Raw genomic sequence first — 14,939 nt, 5'->3', positions numbered from 1 at the left:
AAACTGAAAGGAAAGTAAATAAATAAAGTGGAAGAAAAGATACTGCCATCCAGCCATCTATAACTTGAAAACTTCAGTGAGGGCTTATCTGAGTGAAATCATGGAATTCTCCAGAGCAGGGAAGAGCTGACAGCTTGAACCAGGAAGGTTAGGTCAGTGCTTCCCAAAGTAGGGTAGAAGCCTCTAGGAGGCCATCCAGATAACTCTAGAGGAGTTATCACAAGATGTCTATGAGTCTGAAGATCCACCAAGTATTATTCATCTACTGAATAAGCACTATTCTGCCTGTGTATGAAGAGAAGATAATCAATTTTAAATCTACAAATTCATGCAAAAGCATTGCTGAATTCACAGTAGCACTCTATCATTGTTTTTTTTTTTTTTAACCATGTGCTTAGTCGCTCAGTTGTGTCCAACTCTTTTGCGACCCCATGAATGGCAGCCAGCCAGGCTCCTCTGTCCATGGGGATTCTCCAGGCAAGAATACCGGAGTGGGTTGCCATGCCCTTACCATAGGGAATTCTAAAACCCTAAATTCCATCCTTGGATCCCAAACCAGATTGAATGGAAAATCCTATGGTGTGTTAACTGGGGTCCGGATTCTGGTTATCAGCTCTCCTCGACCTAAAGGAGAACACCAGGTACCCAGGCATCCTGTGCTGATATGCGGCAAACAAGATGATATTTATCGCTGAAATTTAGAACTCACTGAAGGGACAGACTCAGTCTCATTTATCTGTGGGTCTCTAAAACCCAGGACAAGGGTGAGTGGTGGGTGAAGGAAACAGTACCCAAAGTGGTGCCCTTTCTTCAAAGCTAGAAAGTAATGATCTGAGGAAAAGGTGATTTGAGTCCCTCAGAAAGAGTATATAGAGCAGCAAAGCTAGTAAACCTGTTAAGCTACTCAAGCTTTGAAGAAGAATAAATTCATACGTTAGAAACATGTATGTTAAACATATTTTTGGTAATAATTTTATTTTCTCATTCCCCTAGGCTTTTAATAAAAGCACCTTTGGAAATGACAACTAGACTCTGCTGTAATAACAGAAAATAGGATGTGGGTGTGCAATGAGGAGTGTCCACAGTTGGATCAAAAGCTATTGGGGAAAATAGAAGGTATAGAGATGATAGAAGGATTGTGAAGGAAAGATTCAGTGGAAAGGTGACCTTCAGAGGACAGTGTCAGGTCACTGGCCCAGCCATCCCTTCCCAACTAAAGATCCTTTTTCCAAGGCTATTTCCCACTGAACACTTCAAGAAGACTGTTTTAGCAAGGGATCCTGTTGCCTCACATCTATTCTTTACATGATGCAAGGTTGATCTTCCTTTCTCCCCTCTGCCTCCATCTCACCCCCCAAGTCCCAAATGTAGAAATCCCAGGAGGCCTGTTCTCTAGATCATCCCTCAGTTCCCAAAGGTAGCAGGAGCTATTCCTCATCCTAAACTAGTTTCAGCTAGAGAAAAATGCCATGGCAGTGACTCTCAATGAACAGCTGATTTTGAACTTAGCATCCTTGCAGAAGGCAGAGCACTGGTTTGGATGGCAGAAGCCCTGGCTTCTAGATCAAGGCCTCCTGCCACTGACCTGCACTGTGACCTAAGTAGTGCCACATTCCCCAAGAGGCAGATTATGTCCATGCTTAGGGCACCAACAACAGGAGTACAAAAGAGAGAGAGAATGAAAGAATCTAATAAGAAGCTATGTTATTTTCAACATACAAGTGGAGCTCTGAGTAATCCTTTAAAATAAGATTTTATTTGCAGGTTTAGTACTGTTTTCATTTGGAATTAGGTATGAAGAGGCACTATGATCTTTCCAGCACTTAAAGCTACAAAAGATCCTGATCCATCTGGGTGCCTTTAGATAAGTCCCTGCCCTTTCCTGAGAAGAAAATACAGAAGTATTATGGTGCCCATAATGGTTAATGACCAATTTGTTAGTGCCACATAGTATAAACTCCACTCCACCCAAGCCAGAGAAATACAGGGACAAATGATACAACTTCACCACCCTTCTCCTGTCACCTAATCAACTCCATAAAGATGAAAATTGAGCCCAACAGCCATAACTTGAATTCTCTCCTATTACTCTACTCTTCCATCATTCTGATGCTTTTATCGCTTTAGCTGTTCATGTGTCTAAAAAAAAGGAAAAGATTAAATTTCTTGTTTCTAAAGTGGAGGAAATTCTAGTGGACATTTTGGTGTCCAAATTTGCAGAGAAGATGTTTTCAACACATGGAAATACCATGAAGCAGGAATTTCACGGTATTTATTTAAAAGAAAATAGGCTTGCTCCCCCTCCCCACCCTGTCAAACCAACTGTCCCAACAGTCTCTGGGGCTGACAGATAGGAGAGAGACAAAAGTAAGCCCTGGTAGAGTGCCTTTTCCAAGTCCCCCAAGTTCTCTCTGCTACATCCAACTCAAGCAGGCCATATCCCCTCTTCAGTAGCCATGATGGTCAGATTCAGGGTCTAACACACCTCATCTAATGGTAAACTGACTGCAGTCTAGAGGTTCAGTTTTCATTTTTCATCTCCATGTAGATTTACAACAGTCTCTGCTCATGCTGGAATTATGGTTTAAACAAAAATAAACCAGCTGTCCTTTCTGATTTGCAGCCAGAGTTGCCACAAAGTTGGAAAATCATGAGGCAGGAATTTTACATAAAGGTGAAGAGAGAGTTTCCACCATTGACCCAACTGGCTGTATTCAAGCCAAAATCATTGCAAGAAGGAACAGAGCATCTTTCCCACAAGTTCATGGGCTAGTGTAACAAGATACCTACCTAGTGTTATTAAACATAGCTAATGTTGTCCTGTGCTTCAGTGACTTCCTTGCTTGCACAAGAGATATTATACCTCCAGGTCAATGGCCTGATTGCTTTTGTAATTATCATCAAAGCACCTGCATACATTAAATAGATCTCTGAGGGAGAAACTGGAAAGCACGGATTGACTCAGCACAAGGCAGAAGACATGGAGCTATATGCCTGACTCTGACCCAGTGGCTTCCCACTGGCTTTGACCATGCCATTCTTGAGATGAAGAGCACAAAGTTCAGGACACGAATGCAATAAAGAGGGTCACATTCAAAGCCAGATGTGAGGAAAAACACAAGTTATAGGCAGGGTAATGCCAAGGGTGCAGCAACAGCGACAGATCTACAACCAGAGGAACCTGGTGCAGTCCTGTAGCACATCCTCTCCTCCTTCCAAACCCCATCCCCCAGTTACAAGAGCTTCTGGGGCAGTCCCAGAGGGGTTCAAGTTACCAAAGAAAAGCCTTCAGAGGAGGAGAGGGTGTTGCCAGGCAACCAGTTCAGTCCAGTCCCACCCTTGTAACCTTGAAGATGGTGGGGGCGTGACCCTTGATTGTGGAGAGGAACACCTTGGACTCCTTTAGCATCAACTTTCTCCTCCTCTTATCTTTCTCCCTCTCCTCTCCCTGTTCTCCCCTATCTGGCCTCCCTGCCCGGCTCAGCCTGTGGTCTGATCTCCACAAGCCTGAAGGCTATGGGCCAGCCTGACTTGTCATTACTCAGTCTGGAGGTGGCAGCCAAACTGTCCCTGCAGGGAGGCTACAAGCTGCTGGCCTGTCAGTTGTCATTCGCTCTGGCCACGTTGCTTCCAAACTTTCCTTCCCCATTCTTTCCTGACCTCATGGCCAAAAAAATAGCTAGAGCAAGAATTTGGGGGAAATCCAGCCTGATGGAGGACATACAGGGTAAAATGTTGACTGGGAGTGCCCACCACCAGCAAAATGGTCAGTAATGGAGTAGGAGTGCTAGGAGGGAAAGAAACAGGGAAGAAGAAAAGGGCAAGTCCTGACAACAATGGGGGGAAAAGCATTTTTATTTGGCGTCACAATATATAATATACATTTGCTGAACACTTTATTGAAGCTCATGTCCGAGCAACATGGGGGGTGGCCAGATGGTGCACTGATTATGCTCCCCAACTCCCCCTGCATTTGGCACTTGTGCTCAGATCATTGCTGAGAAGGCCTAATTTAAGTTCCGCGCAATCAAAGCTCCTGAAAAGTGTGCAGTGGGAACCTCAAGGGGAGTCTAGAGTAGGGCATTAGACCAAAAAATGGAAAACCAGACCTTCTTGCCAAATTAAGGTAGCTGCATTCCATTTATACAGCTGCTGCTGCTAAGTCACTTCAGTCGTGTCCGACTCTGTGCGACCGCTTAGATGGCAGCCCACCAGGATCCGCCATCCCTGGGATTCTCCAGGCAAGAATACTGGAGCGGGCTGCCATTTCCTTCTCCACCATTTATACAGCAGGCCCCCTCAATGTCTCTGAGCTTGGAGACAGGTACACTCTCAAAGGCAAGCAGCTGCCCCAAAGATAAGAGATAGCTACTCTCTCAGCTCTTACAAATTTCAAGGAAGCCAACCCAATGCAATTTTTCGGAAGAAATTGCTCCCTTCCTTTAAAATATCTTCATTGCATAAAGCCATCTCTTTCTAACCCAGCAGGTCACTGGCCCAAAGGCAACTTGGTGAAGCCATTCCTTCCCTCACATGGAAAGGGCTCTCAGACAGAAAGGTGCAAGTTGGAAAAACAGAGCTTCCTCACTGTCCTTAACCCACCCTGATGCACTCATTAGGTGGCTCTCAGCAGGCCAGGTGGGCATTTTGAAAATGACTCCCCAAACTGACTTCTCAAATTTCTCCTAGGCTAATCTTGGTAGTCAGTGGGATCCCAGAAAAAAAATCAACAGCGACCTTCTTACCCTCTCTCTTAAGCGAAAATTAACCAGACCTAAGGCCCCAGCTTTCCTGCTCCCCTGCCCAGCAGAGGTTTCTGGCCCCCTGTCTACATTCCATCTGGCAGTCCACCTTCCTTTCCCCACAGGACCCAGTGACCTCCACCATCTACCTCAGAGGCCAGAGAGTTTTTGGAAGAGGGGTGCCAGGGCCTGAGACTCCTATTCTATGGAAGGGGTGGGATCAAGGTGAGGTCTGAAATGGAAAGGGGCTGACTCAGACACTTCTTTCCTAAAGCAGCTGCAATCACAAGTCAGTCAGTAGCCATTCTGCCCCCATCTGAAACTTCTTTCCACCCTGCTCCTTCTCTCTCCTAACTTTCTGGTGCTGTCAGTTGGCCCTGGTACCTGGCATGCCCCTGCTGAGGTCAACATTTCCAGCACACTCAATCCCCTTACTTTCACCAAAAGTCCCACACTCTAAAGGATCACGGCATTTCCATGGACAGAGGATTCCCCATTTAAAGTGTTTGGGTTCAAAATAGTAAAGCACAAGGGCTCGCGTTGCCCTCCTGCCCTCTGACAGGCCCTGTGTGCTCAGTGAGAGCACCACCGAGTTTCTCAGGCATGGCTGATTTCTAAAGGGATCACAAAACTGATGACAGTTGCTTTAAACGGTTCCCCCAAGCAAGTCTGTGCAACCGGACCCTAGGGGGAAGGGGTCAGAGAAGCCGGCAGCGAGGGGGAGTCTCCCCTCCTCGCCACCCTCTCCAGCCTCTCCTGGAGCACCAGCCCTATTTCGCGGAGAGGAGCGGGAGGGCTCTCAGACTTTTCTCGGAGCGAGAGCGGCGATCATGCTCCAGCGCGAAGTTGTACAGGTTTAAAGTCGGTAGGCACCGCTGGCAGGGCTCCTACCGCCGCGTAGGTGGCGGGCGGCTCCGGCGCGCTTTCCGAGTGGCCAAGTTCCTAGACTGGAGCAAAGACGCCAGCGGCGCGGCCATTTAGTTCCCGACGCCGCGAAGACGAGTACGCCTCGGGCCTGGGGGCGGCGCCGAAGCGGTCGGGACTCAGCGGCTCCAGGGGACCCTCGCAGTTCCCCCGCCTTCCTTCCCCAAATCCCCAGAAGGTGGCCGCCAGTCCCAAGGTGGGGAACCCCTAGGACACATGGCCACTCGGGACGGCACGACCGGATCCAGGGGCAGGAAGTTCTAGCCAGAGTGCAGCGAGCGTGGAGTCAGGGAAATGGGATCTCCTCGCTCCGGGAGGGGAAGGGAGGGAAGGGCCGAGGAGGGGTGGGGAGGGTGGGGGAGGGGTGGACGCAGAGCGGGCGCGTGCTGGCGCCCCCAGAGGCGGGGTGCAAGCGGGGCCGCCGGCCCTGGCGCGGCTTACCTAACTCTTCCTCGTGGTCCTCCCGGCCGAGCAGGCGGTAGGGAAGGCGGCGGCGGAGGCGCACGGTGCGGCGGAACAGACTGTCGGTGCGGCGCCCCAGGGCCAGCAGGTGCCCCTCGAGGTCCTCGAGCAGAGCCAGCGAGTGGCCGCAGAGGTCGGCGAGCTGCCGGAGCACACTGAGCGCGGCCAGGTGGCTCACGTCGCGGAGCTCGGTCAGCGGCTGCGGCGGGTTTCGCGGGCACAGGCGCTGGGGCACCACCGTGCGCCTGTAGAACGGCATCCCGGGCGTGGGCGCGGGGGACCAGGCTGGCGGCGCGGCCGGCTCGCCCCGAACGGCGACCCTGACCCGAGCGCCCCTGAGCAGCGGCCCCAGCTCCGGGTGAAGCAGGCCCCTGGGCGCGGGCTGGCGAGCGGGCGGGTTCCCAGCCTGGAGCGCCGACTCCCCCCAGGACTGCACACTCGCTGGAGCCACCAGTCTCTCTGACTCTGGTTCGCTGGGCTCCTCCTCCTCCTCCCCGCCTTTCTCCACCTCCTCTTCCCTCACTCTGCTACTTCGGGATCCCCCCACCCACTTTTTTTTTCTCTCTCTCTCTCTCTCTCTTTTTTTTTTGTGGTCAGAGATTCACAGATTAACGCTTGATCTGGGAGAGGAGGGAAAGGGAAGTGGGAGTAAAAAAAGATCGAGCTGGAGGGTAAAAGAAGGAATGTCTGAGAGAGTGGGGTGTGTGTATGATGTTCGTTCGGTGTTGTGTGCCCACGTCCTCCTGTTGTAGCTCCAGCCCCAGTACTTATGGTTAAATTTCTTTTCTGCGTCAGTGTGTGTATGCTTTACACTTTTTCTTCGGAAATAATAGAAATTCAAGCGCACCCGTGCCTACAGCAGCTAGTAACCAGCGGAGACCCGCCGAATAGTCTGACCTCATTCCTCTAGATTCCCTTTCCCAAACATGTACTCAGTGCCACACACAGACTAGACGACTAGACTGTGAGCACAGCCTTCTACCGCCCAGGAGCTTGGAAAGGAGCGGGGAAAGAACCAAATATCTTACTCGACTGTTCAGGAGGGCAGAGTTTCTGGGGAGTCCTGGACTACTGTTGGTCAGCAGTCCTGGACTACTGTTAAGGCTCTCGAATGAATGAATGAGTGAATGAAAGAATGAATGAATGAAAACAAACCCATTCTCTGGAACAGCAGATTCCGTCCAGATAGAGGGACGCAGATCCATATTTTAAGCCAAAAAAAAAAAGGCCCCAGGGCCCCTTCTTCCTGTCAAGGCCTCTGGACTGAGACGACCTCTATCTCTGGCCTCACTGCACTCCTAGGATGCCCACTGAGGAGGTGGTATAGGAGCCGGGGTGTGCTTTCAGTATTGGCAACCCTGTGGTCATGTCCTGATTTCTGTCCATTCTAGAAGGTAGAAGAGTGGGGGATAGTGGCATCCTCAGAAAATCAGAATCCCCAAGTGTGCATATGTCCTTGTGCACTTGGGCAGTTTCCTCTTCTTCCTTCTGGTAATTTCTCCTCATCTTTCCTCCTAAAAAATGTTCCCATTCTTATAATCCCTTATAGTCTTTTAGTAAACCACTTTGAACAGAATACGTGTGTCTGCACTAATGATCCTGAATGTGACCTGTTTTTATTCATTTCTTTCAGAGAATTGCCCCTTAAGCAGTTCAATGTTCTACAACTAGTTAAGAGTAATCTGGGACTTTCCTGGTGGTCCAGTGGTTAAGACTCCAAGCTTCCACTGCAGGGGGCGCAGATTTGATCCCTGCTCAGGAAACTAACATGCCAGGTGGCCAAAAAAATAAAGAGTAATCTGATTACCCTTTCCAGTAAATAGTTATCCCTGGTTCAGTAAATTGGAACATGGATACTAGAAAAGTTGGGTTCTGATTCAAAGAAGAATAAACAAATGAGCAAAAGATAGTCCTTTTTCTCAACCATAAAATCAAGTTGTAGAATGAGGACCTGAAATTCTCTATTAGGCAAACTTAAACCTGAGCCAACTCAGTGACTGGCAGGAAGTAGGGACTTGGCTGGGCTCTCCAGGAATAACTTTCCTTGACCTATGGGCTGTTTAAACTGATCTCCATTCCGGAGAAAAAGAAATGAGGTACCAGCAGATTGAAGGAAACTGTGTGGGCAGAGCTTCGCTGCCAGAGGGCGGCAGGCCTGGGCCAGGCCTGCTGTCTGAGCTGTGCTCACTACTCTGGTTCCTAAAGCTGACGAATCTTTCAGAGCTCTCTAATAACAAGCTCAACTGCAAGCAAATCAGCGTTAACCCCATGCCCTTCCCCCCAGCCGAATCTGCTCACTCCAGCCTCTTCAGAGCGCTGGCCCTGGTTTTCATCAAGGAAACATCAAGAACTTGCAATGGGGCCACCTCAGAACAGAGCCCTTCCTCCCTTCCCAGGGCCAGAGGCACACTGCACATCCCATGGAAGAAGTCAAGGGAATACACATACATTTCCACGTTCCTTCATATCTCCAGTCTCTTCCCAACAGGAAAGGTGAGACCTCAAATGAGAAGCAGGCTTGCATGTAGAGAGCCTCTGAGGAAGGAGCACAGGGGCCTGGATCCAGTCTGTGGAGGGAGGTTTGGGGTTCTAGAAGTACCACACTCCAGCCAAGCTGTCTGGGACAGGCAAGCAGCTAAGGTGAAGGATTCTACCCCATGCTCCCACATCACCCCTCCACCCCTGCACAGTATCCTCACAGTCATCCTTGTTTAATAGTAATGATACAGTTTTTGTAATGATATTGCCTCTCCCTCTGGACTGTTAGTTGCATGAGGAGAGGAAGCATGTCTGTCTTTCTCACTGCTGTGTTCCCAGTACCAAGTACCAAGTTAGTACCAAGTACTAACAATTGGCACCCAGGAGGTACTCAGAAAATATATGTTGATGAATGAGTAAATAAAGCTGATCTAGAGGCAGAGCCTGATATAAAGAGCCTTACTAAAGTATTTAACTTGCCCCAAGAGGCAACAGAGAAACATTGTGGATTCTGGAGCAGAACACTGTGACTCAGGAAAGGGGCAAGGATGCCTCATCTGTGCCCACGTCTCCAGGGCCAAGTAGCCAGAAAGTGCTCCTTGAATGAAACACTTGCTTTGAGTTGTTTAAAATCTTGGCAGTTCATGTTCTAAGAGGCCCCTACCAACAAAGCTGAGAATGCTGGGTGTTTTCTACTCACCCACCAGCTCCCGGACTCCAGGCCTATAATAGTTCATCTGTCACTGTGCTCCGAGTTGCAATCTGAACCCAAGCAAGGCACACCTGTGGAGTTAGGTCTATGTCTGGCCTAAAAGCAGAGACTAAGAAGTGGCCAAACAAGTAGGAGAGAAATGGGAAAACTGACCACTCGTGACCAGCAAGGCGTCTACTTTCCTTCCTACTTCCTGTCATGGCTAACTACCTGCTGCTAAGAACCTAGAATTTCAATCAGAAACTGAATCTGAAAGAATAAATAGCATAGGATATGCCATTTCTCTTCCTCCAAACTGACAGTTTTCATAGCTTCAAGATGAAAATCTAGAAACAAACTTTAAACAACCTACCCAGCTCCCTAGTGCAGCCCTCCATCTAATCTCACCATGAAGAACAAGAAGGTTGTGCCCCCTGTTGCTATCTCTCAAATACACCTAAATAGTAGCATCTTATTGGCTAAGCAGAGATGCCAGTTTTCTCCTTTACGTTCCTCTATAGTCAATTGTTGTATCTACATTGTAAGAATATGTATTCCACCTCACACCCTCTTGCCAGGAGACTCCATAAAGATGCTTCCCTTACAAGGGAAAAATATATATAACCAGCAGAGGGGGGGAAAGGCTGCTCCTCAGTTCCAACTCTGACATTCTGTTGTTCCCTGGTTCCAAGTGTCTGTATCAAGAGAAATTAACAAGAATTGGCAAATACTAGATTGACTCTTGTTTAAAATGTTGATTACCCATTTTGGTATTAAGGCTTGGCTCTACAGTTAAAAACATGAGTAAAAACTCTTTCTCCTCGCAAAGAAAGTGGCCCAAAGAAAGCGAACTGGCAGCTTTTGGTTTTTCAAGCAGAATAAAGCCCACACTCAAATAACAAGGCAGACAAAACCCATGCTAATTAACGCCACATTTTGAAGAGGGGATGTGGGGCGTGGAACAGTGCTACAAGATTTGAGAGGAGAGAGCAAGCTTGTGCCCTTGAGGCAGCTGAGGCCGTGGAGTGGGGAAGGTTGCACCCCAAAGCTGGGCCTCCAGGGGTGGACTGGAAACTTACACAGCCATCAATCACCTCCCAGGGCAGCAGGCGTGGAAGCCTAAGACGGCTCAAGGTCCTCAGAGAAATTCCTTTCAGCCCAGATTCAATGCTTCACACACACACTCTCTCTCTCTCTCTCTCTCTCTCTCTCTCTCTCTCTCTCTGCAGGGCAAACCATTCAAGAATTCCATGAGGAAATAAACCTTTATTTCAAAAATAAACTTCGTTGTTGTTCGAACTTTGGCCCTGACTCTGAGCCCAGGCTGAAAGTGCGAGAAAAGACTTGCAGACTTGCAGTATTCTGAAAGAAACTGCAGGAGACTCCAGCAGAATGTGACCAGATTCTTTTTCACTCCCTCACCCTCATATCATATGTGGATCCCCCTCTCACCAGCAGTCCTCCACCCCGACCCCACCATCATGTTTTCCCTCTCTCCCTCCCTTGTTAGGATATGGCTGTAATTAGGAGCATTCAAATGTTTCATTCACTGGGTAATTTTAACATGCCTACTTTGCTCAGGAGAAATCATATTAGGCCACTCCCTCATTATCCTACTTTTGACCTATCGACCACTCACCTTCCTCTGCAAACTCCTATCTCCCCACAAAATTCTAAAGCAGTAAGTGTAAGTCGTTCATCTCCCCAGGATGGGTTATGTCTGCCACACGATGACTTGTTTTCTATACATTTAATATTAAGGCTATATTTAGGTAACGACTTTGTCTATCTCTACAACACTAATTTGAGAGTTGTTATACAGGTCAGGGTTTTGGATTAATGAAGGGAAAATATAAAAACTGAATAACTAATGTTTCAGCTTTATCAAGGACTCAAATATAGTTAGACATGTGGTCAGCCTTCCCTCTGTCCTGGGAAGTTATGCAGCACAACATAGTGGTGACAGTCAAATGTGGACTTTGGAGATACACTGATCTGATTTCAAGTCCCCAGCTCCATTGCCAGCCATGTCTTGTGCAGATTACTTAAACTCTCTGTGCCTCGATTTTCTCATCCATAAAATGAAGAAGGCCAATATCCAATTGATGTGCATGAGTATGGCTGTGCTGATATTCTGCAGGTGTCCATTCTGATCAGGGCCCATCCTGGTTGTTCAATATTTTTGACTACCACTCCTAAAAATGGGGGGCTTCCCTGGTGACTCAGTTGGTAAAGAATCTGCCTGCAATGCAGGAGACCCAGGTTCGATCCCTACCTAGGTTGGGAAGAGCCTCTGGAGAAGGAAATTGCAACCCACTCCAGTATTCTTGCTTGGGAAATCCCATGGACAGAGGAGCCTGACAGGCTGAGGTCCATGGTGCCTCATGACTTAGCGACTAAACCACCACCACCTAAAAATGGGGTCATCTTGGTATTTAGTTTATTGGATCAGATTGCATGAGATAATGTATATACAGTGCTTAACACTGTGCTTGGTGCATAGGAAATACTCAGACGTTATTATCAGTATACACAATAGTTTCCTGCTTATAACCAGGAAGGGACAGCTTAAAAATATAATGTAATACACGGATTTTTTCAACAGCAATGTCTTCAATTTCTAAGTAAATTCACTTTCAACTAATACTTCCAAGATACAGAAACATGAAATTTCAACCCAAATATAACATAGAAAGGCAATGAATCAGACAAGCTTCTCTGGTTTGCTACTGATGGAGTTTATGGGATGGTCATGTATTTCATAGACTTGCCTCTATGACTACCTGTTTATACCTTTTGTGCCTGAACTCACTCACAATCCAGTGGAAGCAGTATCAAGCTTATACTTGATGTTTCTTTCAGAAACAGCTTTACCAGCCATTTTGAAATCCTCCATTGGCCAAAACTATACCTTCTACATACGTGTCCTCAAGATCAAGAATCTATTAGCTCATGGAAGGGCTTCCCTGATAGCTCAGTTGATAAAGAATCTGCCTGCAATGCAGGAAACCCCAGTTTGATTCCTGGGTCGGGAAGATCCCCTGTAGAAGGGAAAGGCTATCCACTCCAGTATTCTGGCCTGGAGAATTCCATGGACTGTATACTTCATGGGGTCTCAAAGAGTCGGACACAATTGAGTGACTTTCACTTCACTTCAGCCCATGGAATCTCCCGCTACTTTAAATCTAGACAATGCATTTTCATATTTTTTAAAAAGGAAGGGACTTTTTTTTCTCTCTTCTCCATCCTAGGTCAACACAACCTCACATCCTTGCTTCAGAGTTTCTATAGTTATACATATTGTTTTAATCACGAATAGTCTAAATCTTGTCTCTTACCAAATTGCCTTTTAATTTATCAAAGGCTTCCTGACATTCAGATGTCTCACTTTCATTATCAAGCTTTTTCTCAGCCAATAAATGAGTAAGGGATTTATTAGATGAAACTGGGTATGAACTTATGGAAATAACCAGTGCCAGCCCTCTTCTGCTTATTCTTTGTATGGGTTGATCCATTTCCCAATCATCTCAGCTAGATCTTAAATCAGTAGGAATCTGCTATTGCAAACTCTCTTAATTCAGAGACATCACCTCAAGCAATCAAAATGAACATTTGCTCACCTTCTTAGTATGCCTGGTTCCTGGAGTAACCTAGAGAGCAGTCTCCAAACATCCCAGATGAATTTCCATATTTACATTAAAAATGGCTGTCTCATCACTGTATGCAATTGCAAGATCATTCATTCAAGACAACAAAGTATTGTCCAGCATTGAAATACACTTTCAATATCAGAGGGAAATAAAGTCCATTTTTAGTCACTACCAAAGCAAATCAAATGAATACTGGCCTTGTCCATTTTATGGATAAGCAAACTGAGGCATAGAGAGTTTAAATAACCTGTCCAAGAAACAAGAGCAAAGTTGGTCTTGGCCTTGTGCATCCTAGATTATTTGGTTGCAAGCAATAAAAAAACGAACTAAAAAAAAAAACTAACTTGAAATCACTTAAACAATAAGGACATTTCAGTTCAGTTCAGTCACTCAGTCATGTCCCACTCTTTGCGACCCCATAAAATTATAAATGTCCTTATAAGCAGCATGCCAGGCTTCCCCGTCGATCACCAGCTCCCAGAGCTTGCTCAAACTCATGTCCATTGAGTCAGTGATGCCATCCAACCATCTCATCCTCTGTCATCCCCTTCTCCTTCTGCCTTCAATCTTTCCCAGCATCAGGATCTTTTCTAATGAGTCAGCTCTTTGCATCAGATGGCCAAAGTCTGGAGCTTCAGCTTCATTATCAGTCCTTCCAATGAATATTAAGGGTTGATTTCCTTTAGGATTGACTGGTTTGATCTTGCTGTCCAAGGGACTCTCAAGAGTCTTCTCCAACACCATAGTTCAAAAGCATCAGTTCTTCAGTGCTCAGCTTTCTTTATGGTCCAACTTTCACATCCATATATGACTGCTGGAAAAACCATAGCTTTGACTGTATGGACCTTTGTTGGCAAAGTAATATCTCTGCTTCTTAATATGCTGTCTAGGTTTGTCATAGCTTTTCTTCCAAGGAGCAAGCATCTTTTAATGTCATGGGTACAGTCACCATCTGCAGTGCCTTTTTAGCTAAAGAAAATAAAATCTGTCACTGTTTTCATTGTTTCCCCGCCTATTTGCCGTGAAGTGATGGGACCAGATACCATGATCTTAGTTTTTTGAATGTTGAGTTTTAAACCAGCTTTTTCACTCTCCTCTTTCACTTGTGGAAGCTTCCTGATGGGGATAAGGACATTTATAATCTTATAAAACAAGAAATCCAGATAAAGGGCAGGCTTGTTTCAGTCGTGTCCAAATCTTTGCCACCCTATGGACTGTAGCCTGCCAGAATCCTCTGCCCATGGGATTCTCCAGGCAAGAATATGGAAGTGGGTTGCCATGCCCTCTTCCAGGGGATCTTCCCAGCCCAGGGATCATATCTGCGTCTCTTAGGTCTCCTGCACTGGCAGGCAGATTCTTTACACCAGCACCACCTGGGAAGCCCATGGATTTCTACTTCTATTAAGTTTTGTGAGGTTTTGCCTCATGTATTTTGAAGCTTTCTTGTTAAGTGCATATATATTTAGAATTAATATATCTTCTTGAAAATTGATACCTTTATCTTTATGCAGTGTCCCTTTTTATCCCTGAAAATATTCACTGCTCTGCACTCGTCTTGGTCTGAAATTAATATAGTTAGTCCAGTTTTATTTTGATCATATCTGCATGGCATATCTTTCTCCCATTTTACTTATAATCTATTTCTTCATATTTAACGTGTGTTTCCTGTAGACAGCATAGCTGGATCTTTTTATTTTTTAATCTAATCTGACAATCTTTGTCTTTTAACTGGTGGATTTAGTTCATTCATATTTAACATGATTATTGATATGTTTGCAATAAAGTCTGTCATCTTGCTATTTCAATTATCTTTACTTTTTCCTCTTTTCTCTTGGGTTAACTGATCATTTTAAAATGATTTTTATTGTAGTAAAATATATATTATAACATAATATATGTGATTTTAACCATTTCAAGTGTACAATTCAGTGGCATTAATTGCATCCATCATATGTTTTCAAAACTTTTTCATCACCTAAAACAAAAGCTTTT

General features: G+C 46.1%; 1 protein-coding gene across 1 annotated transcript in view; it reads right to left on the bottom strand.

Annotated features, from left to right (window-relative positions):
- NHSL2 (NHS like 2) overlaps positions 1–12,178 on the bottom strand; it is a 307,160-nt gene extending 294,982 nt beyond the window's left edge. The window contains exons 1-2 of the mRNA XM_065915921.1: positions 12,114–12,178; positions 6,108–6,706 (exon numbers count right to left, since the gene is read on the bottom strand). Coding sequence (XP_065771993.1) covers positions 6,108–6,706; positions 12,114–12,178 — 664 coding nt within the window. The remainder of the gene's footprint in view (positions 1–6,107; positions 6,707–12,113) is intronic.
- Between the last annotated feature and the right edge of the window lie 2,761 nt (positions 12,179–14,939).

The sequence above is a fragment of the Muntiacus reevesi genome, chromosome X (genome assembly GCF_963930625.1).
Source record: "Muntiacus reevesi chromosome X, mMunRee1.1, whole genome shotgun sequence".
NCBI lineage: Eukaryota > Metazoa > Chordata > Mammalia > Artiodactyla > Cervidae > Muntiacus > Muntiacus reevesi.
This window is presented reverse-complemented; position numbering and strand designations above follow the sequence as displayed.